Source organism: Prionailurus viverrinus, chromosome B1, assembly GCF_022837055.1.
Source record: "Prionailurus viverrinus isolate Anna chromosome B1, UM_Priviv_1.0, whole genome shotgun sequence".
Lineage (NCBI taxonomy): Eukaryota > Metazoa > Chordata > Mammalia > Carnivora > Felidae > Prionailurus > Prionailurus viverrinus.
The window spans coordinates 28,625,934-28,644,173 of record NC_062564.1 but is presented as its reverse complement, the minus strand read 5'-3'; the positions used below and the strand labels follow the sequence as shown (position 1 = coordinate 28,644,173).

Genomic DNA, 18,240 nt, shown 5'->3' with positions numbered 1-18,240 from the left:
TCAGGGGGAAAGCTCTCAGTTTTTCCCCATTGAGAATGATATTAGCTGTGGGCTTTTCATAAATGGCTTTTATGATGTTCAAGTATGTTCCTTCTATCCAGACTTTCTCGAGGGTTTTTATTAAGAAAGGATGCTGAATTTTGTCAAATGCTTTTTTTGCATCAATTGACAAGATCATATGGTTCTTTTCTTTTCTTTTATTAATGTTATGTATCACATTGATTGATTTGCGAATATTGAACCAGCCTTGCAGCCCAGGAATGAATCCCATTTGATCATGGTGAATAATTCTTTTTATATGCTGTTGAATTTGATTTTCTAGTATCTTATTGAGAATTTTTGCATCCATATTCATCAGGGATATTGGCCTGTAGTTCTCTTTTTTTGCTGGGTCTCTGTCTGGTTTAGGAATCAAAGTAATGCTGGCTTCAGAGAATGAGTTTGGAAATTCTCCTTCCCTTTCTATTTTCTGGAACAGCTTGAGAAGGATAGGTATTATCTCTGCTTTAAATGTCTGGTAGGGGCGCCTGGGTGGCGCAGTCGGTTAAGCGTCCGACTTCAGCCAGGTCACGATCTCGCGGTCCGTGAGTTCGAGCCCCGCGTCGGGCTATGGGCTGATGGCTCAGAGCCTGGAGCCTGTTTCCGATTCTGTGTCTCCCTCTCTCTCTGCCCCTCCCCCGTTCATGCTCTGTCTCTCTCTGTCCCAAAAAAATAAATAAACGTTGAAAAAAAAAAATTTTATAAATGTCTGGTAGAATTCCCCAGGGAAACCATCTGGTCCTGGACTCTTATTTGTTGGGAGATTTTTGATAACTGATTCAATTTCTTCACTGGTTATGGGTCTGTTCAAGTTTCCTATTTCTTCTTGTTTGAGTTTTGGAAGTGTGTGGGTGCTTAGGAATTTTTCCATTTCTTCCAGGTTGTCCAGTTTGTTGGCATATAATTTTTTATAGTATTCGCTGATAATTGCTTGTATCTCTGAGGGATTGGTCATAATAATTCCATTTTCATTTATGATTTTATCTATTTGGGTCATCTCCCTTTTCTTTTTGAGAAGCCTGGCTAGAGGTTTATCAATTTAGTTTATTTTTTCAAAAAAAACCAACTCTTGGTTTCGTTGATCTGCTCTACATTTTTTTTTGTATTCTATATTGTTTATTTATGCTCTGATCTTTATTATTTCTCTTCTTCTGCTGGGTTTAGGGTGTCTTTGCTGTTCTGCTTCTATTTCCTTTAGGTGTGCTATTAGATTTTGTACTTGGGATTTTTCTTGTTTCTTGAGATAGGCCTGGATTGTAATGTATTTTCCTCTCAGGACCTCCTTCACTGCATCCCAAAGCATTTGAATTGTTGTATTTTCATTTTCATTTGTTTCCATATATTTTTTAATTTCTTCTCTAATTGCCTGGTTGACCCATTCATTCTTTAGTAGGGTGTTCTTTAACCTCCATGCTTTTGGAGGTTTTCCAGACTTTTTTCTTGTGGTTGATTTCAAGCTTCATAGCATTGTGGTCTGAAAATGTGCGTGGTATGATCTCAATTCTTTTATACTTATGAAGGGCTGTTTTGTGACCCAGTATGTGATCTATCTTGGAGAATGTTCCATGTGCACTTGAGAAGAAAGAAACAAGGGCCCTGAATGATACAATATATTTTTTCTTTTTTTTTGATACAATATATTTTTTAAGATGACTGAAGTATATAATGTTGATAAATCCACTGCAGATATAGTGATACACATTTTTTAAAATAACATAGGCAGAAAGGCCATGGAAACAGCCAAAATAAAGCAAGACTAGCTTTATTCATATCAGATAAAGCAGAATTCTGAGGAAAGAAAATTACCAGGAACAAAGAGGGATGTTGCATAATGATGAGAGAAAGGGTCAATCTACCCATAAGACATAGCAAACCTTAATGTGTATACATCAAACAACAGAGCTTCAGTATGCATGAATCAAAATTGTTAGAAATTAAAGAAGAAATGGACAAATTCAGATTTATAGCTGGAGACTTTAGTATACCTGTGTCAACAATTGGTAGAACTGAACTATTAAGGCAGAAAATCAGCAAAGATACAGAAGAACTTGACACCATCAAACAACAGAATCTAATTGACATTTATACATGACTTCACCCAACAACAGCAGAGTAGATATTCTTTTCAAACGCTCATTTGACACTAATCAAGATAGACAATATGTTGGGCCCTGAAACACATCTCCCCATATTTAAAGAATTGAAGTCATACAGAATATGTTCTTGGACAATATGCAAAGTAGAAATTCATAGAAAGTAATAGGTCTCAAGACACATGGAAAATAACACATTTCTAAATATTCATGAGATTTCAAGAGAAATAAAATGCATTGAATCAAAATGAAAATGCAACATAGGAGAATTTTAGGGACACAGCTAAAGCATTGCTAACAAATTTATAGCACTGAATACTTAACATTAGAAAATAGAAAGGATTTCATATGATCTAGTAATTCCACAACTGGGTATTTATCCAAAGAATACAAAAACACTAATTCAAAAACCTGTATGTTTATTGAAGTATAACTCACAATAGCTAAATTATGGAAGCAGCCCAAATGTCCATTGATAGATGAATGTATAAAGAAGACATGGAATACTCTCTCTCTCTCTCTCTCTCTCTCTCTCTCTCACACACACACACACACACACACACACACACACACACACACAGTGGAATACTATTCAGCCATAAAAAAGAATGAAATCGACATTTGCAACAACATGGATGGATCTAGAGAGTATAATGCTAAGCAATATAAGTCAGTCAGAGAAAGACAGATACCATGTGATTTCACTCATGTGAAATTGAAGAAAATTAATGAACAAAATTAAAAAGACAAGCCAGTGGGGCACCTGGGTGGCTCAATTGGGTAAGTGTCCGACTTTGGCTCAGGTCATGAATCTCCATTTAGGAGTTTGAGCCAACTGTCTGGCTCTGTGCAGACAGCTCAGAGCCTGGAGCCTGCTTCAGATTCTCTGTTTCCTCTCTGCTCCTTCTCTGCTCATACTCTGTCTCTCTCAAAAATAAACAAACACTGAAAAAATTATTAAAAAAAGAGAGAGACAAGCCAAAACCAGACTCTTAACTATAGAGAACTGATGGTTACCAGAGGGGAAGTGGGTAGAGAGATGGGTGAAATAGGTGAAGGGGAGTTAAGAGTACATTTATCTTGATGAGCACTGAGTAACGTATAGAATTGTTTAATCACTGTATTGTACACCTGAAACTATATGTTAACACTGTATGTTAACTGTTCTGGAATTAAATTTTTTAAAAATGGGAATGATTTCATAACTAACTTCAGCTTCCACCTTAAGAAAATAAGAACGGAATAACAAGCCCAAAACAAGCAAAGAAGGAAAATCAATGAAAAATAAGTTGGTTGATTGAAAAAATAAAAAACTTGACAAACCTTTAGCAAGACTGACAGAAGGGACAAATATTACAAATTACCACTATCAGGAATGAAATGGGATATCATTTCTGACCCACAGCATTAAAGGTTAATAAGGGAATACTATGAACAGATCTGCTTACATAAACATAGATGAAATAGACCCATTTGTCAGAAACTACAAAGTAACAAAACATTGTTGGAAAAGAAATCTCCAGACCCAGATGGTTTCACTGGAGAATTCTAAACATTTAATTAATTAATTATTAATTTAATTATTTTATTTTTGAGAGAGAGTGGACACAAGCTGGGGAGGAGCAGAGAGAGAGGGGGACAGAGGATATGAAGTAAGCTCTGCACTGGCAGCAGTGGGCACAACGCAGAGCTCAAACTCATGAACCATGAGATCATGACCTGAGCCGAAGTAGGACACTTCAACCGACTGAGCCATGCAGATGCCCCAGAATGCTATACATTTAAAAAAGAGTTAATACAAATTCCACAGAACCTCTTCCAGAAAATAGAAAATAATTTTATGATATTACAAGCAGACAAATGCAATACAAAAAAAGAACAACACATGCCAATATCCATCATGAATATTGGTGCAGAAATCTTATACAAAATATAAGCGAATTCAACAGCACTGTATATAAAATGAATTAGACCAGAGTACCAAAGAAAATTTATTTGAGGGATGCAAGCCTGGTTTTGTATTTGAAAGTGAATCTATATTTGCAGTATAGAGAACAATTGCATAATCATATTAATTAATGCAAAGAAAGCATTTGACAAGTTTCAACACTCATGACAAAGACCCAGCAGACTAAGAGCAGGGCAATTTCCTCAACTTGATAAGGAGTATATTAAAAATGACTGTAGGGGCGCCTGGGTGGCGCAGTCGGTTAAGCGTCCGACTTCAGCCAGGTCACGATCTTGCGGTCCGTGAGTTCGAGCCCCACGTCAGGCTCTGGGCTGATGGCTCAGAGCCTGGAGCCTGTTTCCGATTGTGTGTCTCCCTCTCTCTCTGCCCCTCCCCTGTTCATGCTCTGTCTCTCTCTGTCCCAAAAATAAATAAAACGTTGAAAAAAAAAAATTAAAAAAAAAATGACTGTAGCTAACATCACACTTAATGATGAACAACAAGTTTTCTCTGTAAGAGAAGAAGGCAAGAACATTCTCGTTTACCATTCTTATGAATATAGTGCTGGAAATTGTAGCCAGTGCAAAAAGTGAATGAATTGATTTAAAAACAAGAAAAGAAGAAATAAAAAAAAAGAAAAGAAGAAATAAAACTTTCTGTTTGAAGATAACGTAGGGAAACCCAAGGAATTTACAAAAAAAAAGAAAAAAGTCCCCAACTAGTAAGTCCAGCAAGGTCACTGGATGCATGATTAAAATAGAAAAATCATAGAAGCAACTAAGTGTCCATAGATGGTTGAATGGATAAAGAAGATGGAGTATATGTGCACACACACACATACACACAGGAATATTAGCCATAAAAAAGAATAAAATCTTGCCATTTGTGACAATTTGGATGGACCTAGAGGGTATTATACTGTGTGAAATAACTTAGAAAAACACAAATACCATATGATTTCACTTAACATGTGGAATCTAAAAAACAGAACAAGTGAACAAGAAAAAAGCAGGAATAGACTCATAAATACAGAAAAGAAACTAAGGGTAGCCAGAGGGGAGAGAAGTTGGGGGAATGGGCAAAATAAGTGAAGGGGATTAGGAAGTACAAACTTCCAGTTATAAGTTAAGTCATGGGAATGAGAAATACAGTCTAGGGGATATAATTAATAATATTGTAGTGACTTTGGATGGTGACATATGGTAACTATACTTATTGTGGTGAGCATTTTGTAAAGTATGTAATTGTTGAATCACTATGTTGTATACCTGAAACTAATATATTATTGTATACCAACTCAGCTGTGTCTCAATTTTTAAAAAATGGAAAAAATCAGTTAAATTTTTATAGATTAGCAAGGAGCACGTGAAAATTAACACGAATATCAAACATAATGCCATTTATAATAGCTCAAAACATGAAATACATATGTAGAAGTCTAACAAAAACATGTATGGTGTTTTTGCTTTAAACAATAAATGCTGATGAAAGAAATCAAAGAGAATCTGTTACTGGGGAGGTGTACTTACATTCATGGATTAGAAGACTCAGCATAATGAAGATGTCAGTTCTCCACAAATTTAGATTTATTGCCATTTCTCTCAAAATCCCAGCAAGTCTTTTTGTAAATAAATTTATTCTCAAATTTGCATGAAAAGGCAAAGAAACTAGAATAGCTTACACAATTTTGAAGTAGAAACACAAAGTGTAATTACTCTGCTCAATACTAAAAGCTTACTCTGTAGCTACAGTAATCAAGACAGCATAGCATTGGCAGAAGAATAGACATGAGTGGAACAGAATAGACTCCAGAAATAAACCCACATTAATACACTTGTTTGATTTTCTTTCAATTAATTTTTATGAAAGTATATTCAATGGAGGAAAGGTAGTCTTTTCATCAGATATTGCTGGAGCAATTGGACAGCATCCATAGGCAAGAAAATGAACTTCTCCCTACTTCACACAAAACATAATTACAGTTGAATCATGGGTGGGGCCTGGCTGGCTCATTTTGTAGATCATGCGACTCTTGATCTCAAGATTGTGAGTTCAAGCCCCAAACTGGGTGTAGAGATTACTTGAAACTAAAATCGTGGAAAAAGAATCATGGGTTTAAATGGAAAATGTGAAACTAAAATTTCCAGAAGAAATCTGAAGAATCTAGAATAGTTCTCAGAAGTGATGTCAAAAGCACAAGGTATATAAATTTGAGCCCCACACTGGGTATAGAGATTACTAAAAAAAAATAAATAAATAAACTTTAAAAAAAAAAAGGAAAAGTTGATTAATTGGCTTCATCACAATTAAAAATTTTTGTAAAAGACTGTTAGGTAAGTGAAAATACAAGCTTAGTGGGAGAAAAGGTAGGGTTTTGTTTTTTTGTTTTAAGTATAGTTGACACACAATGTTACATTAGTTTCAGGTGTACAGCATAGTGATTCAACAAGTCTACATTATGCTGTGCTCCCGACAAGTGTAGCTACTATCTGTCACCATACAATGTTCAACACTGTTAAGTACCATTGACTATATTCCCTATGCTGTACCTTTTCTCCCCATGACTTATTTATTCCATAATGGGAAACCCATATCTGCTACTCCCCTTTACCCATTTTGCTCTTCCTTCCACCCCCCCCTTCCCTCAGGCAACCATCAGTTTTTCTATTTATGGGTCTGATTTTTACTTTTTGTTTTTTATTTTCCACATATAAGTTAAATCATATGGTATTTGTTTTTTCTCTTTCTGACTTATTTCATGTAGCATAATATCCTCTAGGTCCATCCATGTTGTTGCAAATGGCAAGATCTTATCCTTTTTTGTGACTGAGTAATATTAAATTGTAAATATATATACCACAGCTTTTTAAAAAAAATTTTAATGGTTTTTTTTTTTTTGAAAGAGAGAGCGTGAGCTGGGGAAGGGCAGAGGAGACACAGAATCTAAAGCAGCTCCAGGCTATGAGCTGTCATCACAGAGCCCGACGCGGGGCTGGAACCCATGAGCTGTGAGATCATGACGTGAGCTGAAGTCAGACACTCAACCGACTGAGCCACCCAAGCACCCCTATATACCACATCTTTATCCACTCATCTATCATTGGACACTTGGGCTTCTTCCATACCTTGGCTATTGTAAATAATGATGCGCTAAACATAGGGGTTCGTGTATCTTTTCACATTTGTGTTTTCATTTTGGGGGGTAAAAACCCAGTAGTGGAATTACTGAATCATATGGTATTTCTGTTTTTAATTTTTTGAAGAACTAACATTCCCACCAACAGTGCACAAGGGTTCCTTTTTCTCCACATCCTCATCAACACTTGTAAATCATGTATCTGAGAAGAACTCAGATCTTGAGCATGTAAAGTGCTTTGCAAATTCAATAGTAAGAAAAAGACATTCCAATAGTAAGGAAAAAAACATGAACAGACATTTCACTAAAGAGGATGTACAGACAGCAAATGAGCATATAAAAAGATGTTCAACATCATAGCCATTAAGGAAATGGAAACCACAATAAGATACCACTACTCATTTGATGAAACAGCTAAAATTAAAAGAATAACAATGCCAAATGTTAGCAAAGATGTGGAGAAACCAAATCAGTCATATAACCAGCGGAAATGTAAGATAGCTCAGCCACTCTTTGAAAAACAGTTTGATAGTTTCTTAAAAACACCAAACGTGCAATTATCATATAACCCAGAAATTGCACTTTTGGGCATATCCCAGAGAAGTGAAAACTTAGGTCCACACAAAAACCATACACAAATGTTCATAGCAGCCTTATTTGGAATAGCCAAAAATTGGCTACCACCTAGGTTTACAGTGAGTGGATGGTTAGACTATGGTACATCCATACCATGGAATACTTAGCAATAAAAAGAAACCATCTACTGAAATAACAACTTAGTTGGATCTCAAAGGGATTATCTTGAATGAAAAAAGCTAATGTCCATAGGTCACAAATACAAAATTCTACTTAACAAAACATTCTTGAAATGACAAAGGTATAGAATATGGAGAACAGATGAGCAGTTTTCAAGACTTAGAGACAGAGAAGGGGAATAGGGTTATCAGTATGATTCTGTTTATAAAACAGTAAGGGAGATCTTTGTGGTGATGAATCTTGATTATAGTGGTTGCCATGAATCTATACATATGGTAAAATTGCATAGAACTATACACACAAATACAAGTATATGTAAAACTGATAAAATCTTAAGATCTGTGGATTGTACCAATATTATTTTTCTGGTTTTGATATTATATGTCATTGTGTAGATGTACAAAGATGTAATTTTAAAGTCAAATAACCACTTGCCCTTTTCTTTATCTTTAGCTTACTTGTCACCTTGTTGCACCAACACTAGAGAGTATAGTTTCATACATGATACTCTTAACCAGTGCCGGCTTGATGTAGGCTGTGATCTACAATCATCATGGCAGTTTGGGGATACAAAACTGGTTCACAATGAGGATCTGGAAAAAAAATTTACTTCTAAGAGGTAAGTTATTATGACCTATAAGTTGAGATTTTTTTTTCATTTTTACTATAAAGTTTTATATAAATTAGTAATTTCTACCATTTGAGATTTGGTAAGTACCACTAAAAAAATAAGTACAGAGATTATTTATTCATTATTTTATTGGCTTCTTATGGCCTTGTGTAATAGTGAAGAGCTAAGTGTGATATTTTGGTTAATAAATTTTACAGGTTAACGTAGCCAGATTTCAGACACATGTAGTTTTTTAATCCTGATAAATTTTTCAGAAGCATATATCAGCACATTTATTGAGCAGCCATTGTATAGATTCTTTGTGCCTCCTGCATAATATAAAACAGCAGTTAAAGAATTCAGAAAAATGGGGGCACCTGGGTGGCTCAGTCGGTTGAGCATCTGACTTCGGCTCAGGTCATGATCTCACAGCTTGTGAGTTTGAACCCCGAGTCAGGTGCTGACAGCTCAGAGCCTGGAGCCTGCTTCAGAATCTGTGTCTCCCTCTCTCTCTACTCTTCCCCCCACTTGTGTCCTCTTTTTCAAAAATAAACAAACATTAAAAAATTTTAAAAAAGAATTTAGAAAAATAACTTTTTTTTCCTTGACTCAACCATTCAGAGACTTAGTTGATGTTTTAATTTGGCAAGATTATATCTGGCTGTTTCCAGCTATTCCACTAGAGCCACTATTTTTTTTCTTCTGAAAAACTTGAGTGTAGTTAACACATAGTATTTACATTAGTTTCAGGTATACAACTATTTCTGATATTAATTTTTCAAAAGTACTACTTGTACTTTTTGGGAAGGCATAATCCATTATGTTGTTTTGATAAGAAAGAAGAAAAGCATATGCAATTTCTCATTATAAACATTTTGCATTTATAGGTCTAGATCTTATGTGAATACAATATAGCTTTTTCATTTTCTGAATTTTTCTCCTTTATCAATTTGCATTTAATGTAAAACCTAACTGTAGTTTGATGCAAGACCCATACGTAGAACTCATTTTGGAATGTTTTTTGTTTCTTTTTTTGTTTTAAAATTAATTACTCTTGACTCAAACATACATACCCCCTGGTATCACTTTGAGAGAATTGGTGGGAATGACAGATATAGTTGATAGCGTATTCTTTCATCTAGACACCACAGTTTTGAGCAAAAGTAGAATGGACTGGATATATCCTGCCACTTCCAAATTGAAGTAATAGTTTGATCAAAAATTAATTCCTGGTATTGCTCTTTGATTTTGGTTCTTCTAAGCTTTTTAAAATTTTACCCTTTTTTGTAATGCCCCCCTGCCCAACACTTAATTTACAACCTCTTAAAGTTAGCAGAGAAATTAGAACCATGCAACAAGACATGTAAGAACATTGCAAATAACCAACAATATAGATTTATTGGTTTCTTAGGTATTTGCCCAATTAGACAAACTCATTTGTTTCCCATAGTACTTTATACTCATTTTTCTTACTACAAATATTGGTTTTGTCAGATTCTCCTGTATTGTGAGTTTTATCTCATTTGTGTTTATGTCCATAGCATGAAACTGGCAACACAGTGGACACTTAATTGTTAAGTTAAATTTTTCTTTCTTTCTTTTTTTTTAAGTGGAATGTTTCACCAATTTGCATATCATCCTTGCACAGGGGGCCATACTAATCTTCTCTGTATCATTCCAGTTTTAGTGTATGTGCTGCTGAAGTGAGCACAAATTTTTATTTCATATTTTAAAACTCCATAGGTTTTAAAGGGCCCTTAATTAACCTTAAGGCACAAGTGGGAATAAAATAAAAGGCAAAATAAATAAGAATGGTTAGCAGAAATCAAAAAGAATGAAATCTTGCCATTTACAACTACGTGGATGGAACTGGAAGGTATTATGCTAAGTGAAATTAGTCAGAGAAAGACAAATAAATGACTTCACTCATATGAGGACTTTAAGATACAAAACAAATGAACATAAGGGAAGGGAAGCAAAAATAATAAAAAACAGGGAGGGGAACAAAACGTAAGAGACTCCTAAATATGGAAAACAAACAGAGGGTTACTGGAGGGGTTATTGGAGGGGGATGGGCTAAATGGGTAAGGGGCATTAAGGAATCTACTCCAGAAATCATTGTTGTACTATATGCTAACTAACTTGGATGTAAATTAAAACAATAAAAATAAACTTTAAAAAAGAATGGTTAGCAGAAGAAAATAATAGAATGAAAAGAAAAAGTATAGTAACATTGACTGCTTCTGGCTTTTCTTTTTATCACTCACCTTGGAGGAGTTAATATGTCTATGGGCTCAGCAAAAGCAAGTATCTCCAAAAGGACACTAATTTCCACTTCTTATCTCCATTCCATCTATCACTTCTTAAATCTGAAATAGTGAAAGCGTTAATAATCTAAACACCTATGTATTCGATCATTCATTAAACATCTGAGTGCCTATTGTGTCAGACACTATTTTTGATACCCTCAGAGAAAATGAGTGTTTTTTCCTCAGCCTTAAAGAGTTCACATTCTAGTTTAGAACACATACAACTTGGGGTGCCTGGGTGGTGCAGTCGGTTAAGCGTCCGACTTCAGCCAGGTCACAATCTTGCGGTCCGTGAGTTCGAGCCCCGCGTCGGGCTCTGGGCTGATGGCTCAGAGCCTGGAGCCTGTTTCTGATTCTGTGTCTCCCTCTCTCTCTGCCCCTCCCCTGTTCATGCTCTGTCTCTCTCTGTCCCAAAAATAAAATAAAACGTTGAAAAAAAAATTTTTTTTAAAAAGAACACATACAACTAAATTTAAAATACAGCGTTATCATAAACATACAGGTGCACAGAATTATTCTTCAGGCCATTGCCTTATTTGTATCAGTTTGACCCTTTTTGTTTTAATATTACTTACTTTTAAACATTTCAAATTTATTGAAAGGATGTCATTTTAAAGTTTGTCAGTACCCAACTTAATGTTATCGTTGAATTAGTATTTGACATCTCCATTTCTGTTTCACCCCAGATGTAGTCTGAGCCGTCCGTGGTTTACTTCATTTACTTTAACGGTAATTGATTCCAAGGGTGGGCTGAACTAAATCAGTTTGGGTCAGTAACACACTGAAGATGTATTGACGTGGGGGTCTCTAGGAAAGAGAAGCCAATCTGATGTGAACAAGGAAGCATTTTGCTTAAGCTACTGATAGCACCACTGAGGTAATAAAGAGACTAGTGTTAGGATGACCCTCAAGCTGAGGACAGCAGGACAAAGAGATGGAAAAAACCTGGATCCTTGGTGACATCTGGAGCCACAGAACCCGTCAACCCTGATAAAAGCTGCAAGATTTCTGAATTTCTTGTTATAAGAAGTCAACTTATTTTTAAGCCAGTTTGAACAAGTTTCTGTGCTTGATGCCAACAGCATTCCACCTGATACTGAATTTCGTACTGGGACAGGGGTACTTGCAAGTAAGAGATTGTATACTATGGATTTAACTTGGAGAGAGGGCAGTAAGGGTGCCAACTGGAGATGTTGGTGATATTCCCTTATACTTTGGGGCATAACCATTTGCTTCCTGAGGCTGTGGTTTGGAAGGAAATTATACAGAAATTTGAGGATATTGAAGTGCCCTGACCGTGTCCTACTTAGACCCAAAAGACCTTAAACATTCAGATTGCAGATTTGGTAAGAAAGATTCTTTCTTCATGTGGTTTCACAGGTCAGCCTCATAAAATTAGATTGAGGTAAAGAATTTATCTTTTCTGAAGTTAGTTTGAATTTCGGATTAGAAAAGAGATTTAACAGGAGATAAGTATGCTATAGAGCACATACTTTCAACCTTCCCAATACCTTCTTTAAGTATTTTCTACTGGGTAAATGGAAACTACTCAGGTTTATACAGTAAAGGTATTTTTTATTTTTTTATTTTTTATTTATTTTTTTAATTTTTTTTTTAACATTTATTTTTGAGACAGAGAGAGACAGAGCATGAACAGGGGAGGGGCAGAGAGAGAGGGAGACACAGAATCTGAAACAGGCTCCAGGCTCTGGGCTGTCAGCACAGAGCCCGACGCGGGGCTCAAACCCACGGACCGTGAGATCATGACCTGAGCTGAAGTGGGACGCTTAACCGACTGAGCCACCCAGGCGCCCCAGTAAAGGTATTTTTTAAATGCAATGGGGGAAGAAGTGGATAGTTTCTAATTGGAGTACAGTAGGTAAAGGCCATTCCAAATTCAGAGCCTTGGAAGATGGGAAGATTTAGAGGCTTGTTGCCAGGAGACAAAGTCCTAATTGCAACCATTGTCTAACCGTGATCTTGCTATGGTTACTAGCCTTTAGAATTTTGAGGGTAAAGAATACTAGCTGCTTCTTTTCAAAAGGACATACTGTGTGCTAAGGGCCAGTTAACACTGACCACTGCTGTATCATTGTTTACTTTTCTGAATTTAATTGTAGTTACCCTATTTTTTTCCTTTTACCAATGTATTTTGGGTGTAGATAATAATCTTATAGCTGTATTACCTTAATGGATGTTAACTATAGGGATCTATATCCAGACCTGTTGGAAATGAAGGCATGTTAGTCAGATCATGGATCTGAAGTTAGATGCAGTAACTGGATGACATTTTGGTTTGTTCCCTTTTTGTGAGGTAGGTTGAAGGGTTTTGTGTGAGCCTAAGCATTTTTGAAAGTATATGTGTTAGAAGAAGGGTGTGTGCAAAGGGTAACCAAGTTAGTAGACTATAGTCTTTCTAACAATTCTAAATCATCTTACATAATTTAAACTATTTTTTTGTCCTATTCTCCTTTATTGGTTTACTGATGTACAGGCCTGGTCTGTATGGTTCACTAGGTTACTGTATGAGACCTGCCTGGAAATCCTGAGATGAAGGCAGTGTCTCTATTAAGGACCGCAAGCAAGGAAGCTATAGGTCTAGTTGCTGCTTGGCAGCCTTCTTAAGACTTAGAGGAGCCAAAGATAAAAGTAAAGCTATAGACAGCAGTAAGGAGAGTCAAAGCAAAGAAACTTGAATCCTTAATATTTTGGGGGAACTGAGTAAATTCAGAATCTGCCTTCAGTAGGCAGCACAGTACATCCCCAAAAATGCCCACATCTTGATTCTTAGAATCTGTGAATATGTTATTTTACATAACAACAAAGACTTTGCAGATCTGATTGCGATCACAAACCTGCAGATGGGCGATTATCTTGGATTACCTTCGTGAGCGCAGTTTCGAGATATGAGCTCTTAGAAATGTAAGAGGAAGTCAGAATGGGTCAGAGAGGAGACAGGAAAAATTTCAGAGGGATTCAGCCTGCTTTCCCTGGCTTTCAAGATGGAGGAAAGGTGTTATGATTCAAGGAATGCTGGTAACTTCTAGAACCTGGGAGCAGCATTCAGCAAACAGCTAGAAAGGAAATAGGATGTTAGTGCTCTGTCTGCAAGTAAATTTTGCCAACAAGTGAAGAGATCCTCCCCCAGAGCCTGAGACAGGAACACAGTTCAAATGCCACCTTTATTTTAACCTGATGAGACCTACATTGGACTTACGTCTTACTTAACTATAAAATAAACTTGATTTGTTTTAATCCACTGACTCTGTGGTAATTTGTTCTAGCAGCAATAGAAAACTAATACCTGCCTTTATCATCTCCAGACTTCTTGTGTGAGTTAGAAATTTTTTCCAGGGCTCCTATGTGGTTCAGTGGATTAACCATCCGACTCTTGATTTTGGCTTAGGTCATGATCTCAGAATTTGTGGGATTGACCCCCACTTGAGATTCTCTCTCTCCCTCTCACACTGCCCCTCCCCCACTCACACTCTCAAAATAAATATTAAAAAATTTTCCCTCTAGCTTTATTGAAATATGATTAACATATAACATTGTGTAAATTTAAAGTATATAATGTGATGATTTAATACATAGGTTATGAAATGTTTACCACAGTAAGGTTAGTAAACTCCTCTTTTACCTCACATCATAAACCATTTTGTTTTGTTTTTATGGTGAGAATATTTTTTAAATTTTTTTTTTTTTTCAACGTTTATTTATTTTTGGGACAGAGAGAGACAGAGCATGAACGGGGGAGGGGCAGAGAGAGAGGGAGGCACAGAATTGGAAACAGGCTCCAGGCTCTGAGCCATCAGCCCAGAGCCTGACGCGGGGCTCGAACTCCCGGACTGCGAGATCGTGACCTGGCTGAAGTCGGACGCTTAACCGACTGCGCCACCCAGGCGCCCCTATGGTGAGAATATTAAAGCTCTTTTCTCATAGCAACTTTCAAATATACAATACAATATTGTTAACTGTAGTCACCATGCTGTCCCATAGATCCTCCAAACTTATTAATCTTTTAACTGAAAGTTTGTACCCTTGACCAACATCTTCCCATTTCCCCTACACCCTAGGCCTGGCAACTCCCATTCTATTCTCTGTTTCTATGAATTTGATGTTTTTAGATTCCACATGTGAGTCAGATCAAATGGTATTTGTCTTTCTCTGACTTACTTCACTTAACATAATGCCCTCAAGGTCCATTCTTATGTCACAAACTGAAGGATTTCCTTTGTTTTATTGGTGAATAGTATTCTATGGTGTGGGTGTGTGGGTGTACCCCATATTTATCAATTCATGTGTTGATGGATACTTAAGTTGTTTCCATGTCTTGGCTATTGTGAGTAATGCTGCAGTGAACATGGTGGATACAGATATCTCTCTAAGATAGCAAGTTCATCTCCTTCAGATACATACCCAGAAGTGGGATTGCTTGATCATATAGTAGTTCTATTTTTAATGTTTTGTGGAATCTCCATACTGGTTTCCATAATGACTGCACCAATTTATGTTCCCATTAACAATGCATCAGGGTTCCATTTCCTCCACATCCTCACCAGCACTCTTTGTCTTGTCTTTTTGAGAATAGCCATTCTAACAGATCTTAGACAGTGTCTCATTGGGTTTTGATATGCATTTCCCTGATGCTTAGTGATGTTGAGCACCTACCTTTTCATGTACTTGTTGGCCATTAGTAGATTTTCTTTAGGAAAATGTCCATTAAAGTTCTATGCCCATTTAAAAAAAAATTTTTTTAATGTTTATTTATGTTTGACAGAGAGAGACAGAGCATGAGTGGGGGAGGGGCAGAGAGAGAGAGGGGGACACAGAATCTGAAGCAGGCTCCAGGCTCTGAGCTGTCAGCACAGAGCCCGATGCAGGGCTCGATCTCATGAACCTCGAGATCATTACCTGAGCTCAAGTCAGATGTTTAACTGACTGAGCCACCCAGGCGCCCCGCCCATTTTTTAATCAGATTGTGTTTTTGCTTTTGAGTTGTTACGTACCTTATGTATTTTAGGATATTAACCCCTTACTAGATACATGGCTTGTAAATACTTTCTCCTACTCCGTAGGTTGTCTTTTCCTTTTGTTTGTTCTTTCTGCTGTGCAGAGTATTTTAGTTTGATATAGTCCCACTTTATTTTGCTTTTGTTGCCTTTGCTTTTGGAGTTAGATGCAAAAAATCATGGCCAAGACTGATGTCTAGGAGCTTACTACTTATGTTTTCTTCTGGGAGATTTATGGTTTCAGGTCTTACAGTCAGGTCTTTTATCTGTTTTGAGTTAATTTTTATGAGTGGTGTAAGAAAGTAGTCTATTTTGCATATAGCTGTCCAGTTTTCCCAACACCATTTATTGAAGAGACTGTCCTTTTCCCATTGTATGTTCTTGACTCCTTTGTCATAAATCAATTGACCACATATGCCTGGGTTTATTTCCAGACTCTATTCTGTTCCATTGATTTATATGTCTGTTTTTATGCTAGTACCATGCTGTGTTGATTACTATAACTTTATATTATCATTGAAATCAGGGAGCAGTGTGCTTCTAGCTTTGTTCTTCTCTCTCACGATTACTTTGACTATTTGGGGTCTTTGTGGTTCTATATAAGTTTTAGGATTGTTTATTCTATTTCTATGAAAAATGCCATTGAAATTTCGGTAGGGATTGCATTGAATTGTAGATTGCCTTGGGTTGTATGGACATTTTAAAAATGTTAATTTTTCTAATTTCATGAGCGTGGAATATCTTTTTACTTGTGAGTTCTTCACTTTGTCTTAATAGTGACAATAGTGTCTTAATAGTTTTCAGTGTACAGGTCTTGATTAAATTTATTTCTAGGTATTTTCTTCTTTATAATGTAGTTGTAAATGGGGTTTTTAAAAAAGATTTTATTTATTTTTTATTTTCATTAGAAAGCATGTGAGCAGGGGAAGGGCAGAGGGAGAGAGAGAGAATCTTTTTTTTTTCAATATATGAAATTTATTGTCAAATTGGTTTCCATACAACACCCAGTGCTCATCCCAAAAGGTGCCCTCCTCAATACCCACCACCCACCCTCCTCCCTCCCACCCCCCATCAACCCTCAGTTTGTACTCAGTTTTCAAGAGTGAGAGAGAGAGAATCTTAAGCAGGCTCCATGCTCAGCACAGAGCCCCGCACTGGGCTGCATCTCACAACCATAAGATCATGATCTGGGCCAAAATCAAGAGTTAGATGCTTATCTGACTGAGTCACCCAGGCACCCCTCTTCTCTTCCTGATAGTTGTTTTTAGCTTATAGAAGTGTAACAATTTTCCGTATATTGATTTTGTGTCCTGCAACTTTGCTGAATTCATTTATTAGTTCTGAGAGTTTTTTGGTGGAGTCTTTAGGATATTCTGTATATAATATCAAGCCATCTGCAAATGTGGCAGTTCCAATTTGGATGCCTTCTTTTCCAATTTGGATGCCTTTTATCTATTTTTCTTGCCTAATTCTACTAGGTAGGACTTCAATACTATGTTGAATGTGTAGAGAAAGTTTGAATTCTTAGTAGGGCAAATTCTTTATCTCCGTTTCTTTGTGCCAGTTATTAGAGGTTTACTATATACCTTTGGTGGAGTCATGTTTCCCTGATTCTTCATAATCCTCATAACTTTGCGTAGGTGTCTGTGAATTTGAAGAAGTGGTCACCTCTTCCAGACTTTATACATTGAACGTTGGTAAGTGTAGACCTCACCTGCAAGTGGGGGCAGGGTACCATGGCTTATGGTAGCTCCAGATCTGAGGAGGGTGGATGGCAACTCATTGGATTAGGTCTTGGCCTGCAGAGTATTGGCAGTTTTGTGGTCCTTGGTGAGTGTTGCCAGACATTCACATAACCTGCATGAGCTCTTGGGGTTCTCAGTGTCTTCCCCTGGTCTGTCAACTAGGGACCAGAGCAAGCAGCAGTAGTGGCCTGAGTCTGTCATGCGCACACACTCAGTTGCAGGTGCCTATGTTGTAACAGGGGTCAGTTGCTAACACATGTAATGGTGGAAGTCAGGACAGGCAGCACAGGCCAGCCACCAGCATATGTACTGGCAGCTGGATCTGGCTGTGTTCACTACCATGTTGGTTGGATCTTGCCCTGGACACATAGCAATGTGGAGGTCAGTGATGGAGATTGGGCCAGAGGGTATGCACGTGCATAGTTGGAAGTGGCTATAGGCCAGCGACAGAAGACAGGGCTTAATCTGGCCCCACATGCAGCCGTAGGAGCCTTCACTATGGATGTGGTCTGATGTGGCTGCAGGATCTCTGCATGGTGTGCACACAGCATTTTAGGATGGTGACAGCTGTTTACCCAGCAGCATATAAGTA

At 37.1% G+C, this 18,240-nt stretch overlaps 1 protein-coding gene, 1 long non-coding RNA gene and 1 other non-coding gene across 8 annotated transcripts in view; 1 reads left to right on the top strand and 2 right to left on the bottom strand.

Annotated features, from left to right (window-relative positions):
• LOC125164673 (uncharacterized) overlaps window positions 1-10,946 on the bottom strand; it is a 43,519-nt gene extending 32,573 nt beyond the window's left edge. The window contains exon 1 of the long non-coding RNA XR_007151853.1: window positions 10,850-10,946. This is a non-coding gene — a long non-coding RNA (uncharacterized LOC125164673). The remainder of the gene's footprint in view (window positions 1-10,849) is intronic.
• TEX15 (testis expressed 15, meiosis and synapsis associated) overlaps window positions 1-18,240 on the top strand; it is a 101,544-nt gene that overhangs the window by 40,964 nt on the left and 42,340 nt on the right. For all 6 annotated transcript variants that reach the window (XM_047857514.1, XM_047857518.1, XM_047857516.1 and 3 more), the window contains one exon: window positions 8,426-8,591. In XM_047857514.1, the coding sequence (XP_047713470.1) occupies window positions 8,426-8,591 (166 nt within the window). The remainder of the gene's footprint in view (window positions 1-8,425; window positions 8,592-18,240) is intronic.
• Window positions 10,186-10,293, bottom strand: LOC125165009 (U6 spliceosomal RNA). The gene has a single exon (XR_007151918.1). It is a non-coding gene; the product is annotated as a U6 spliceosomal RNA (small nuclear RNA).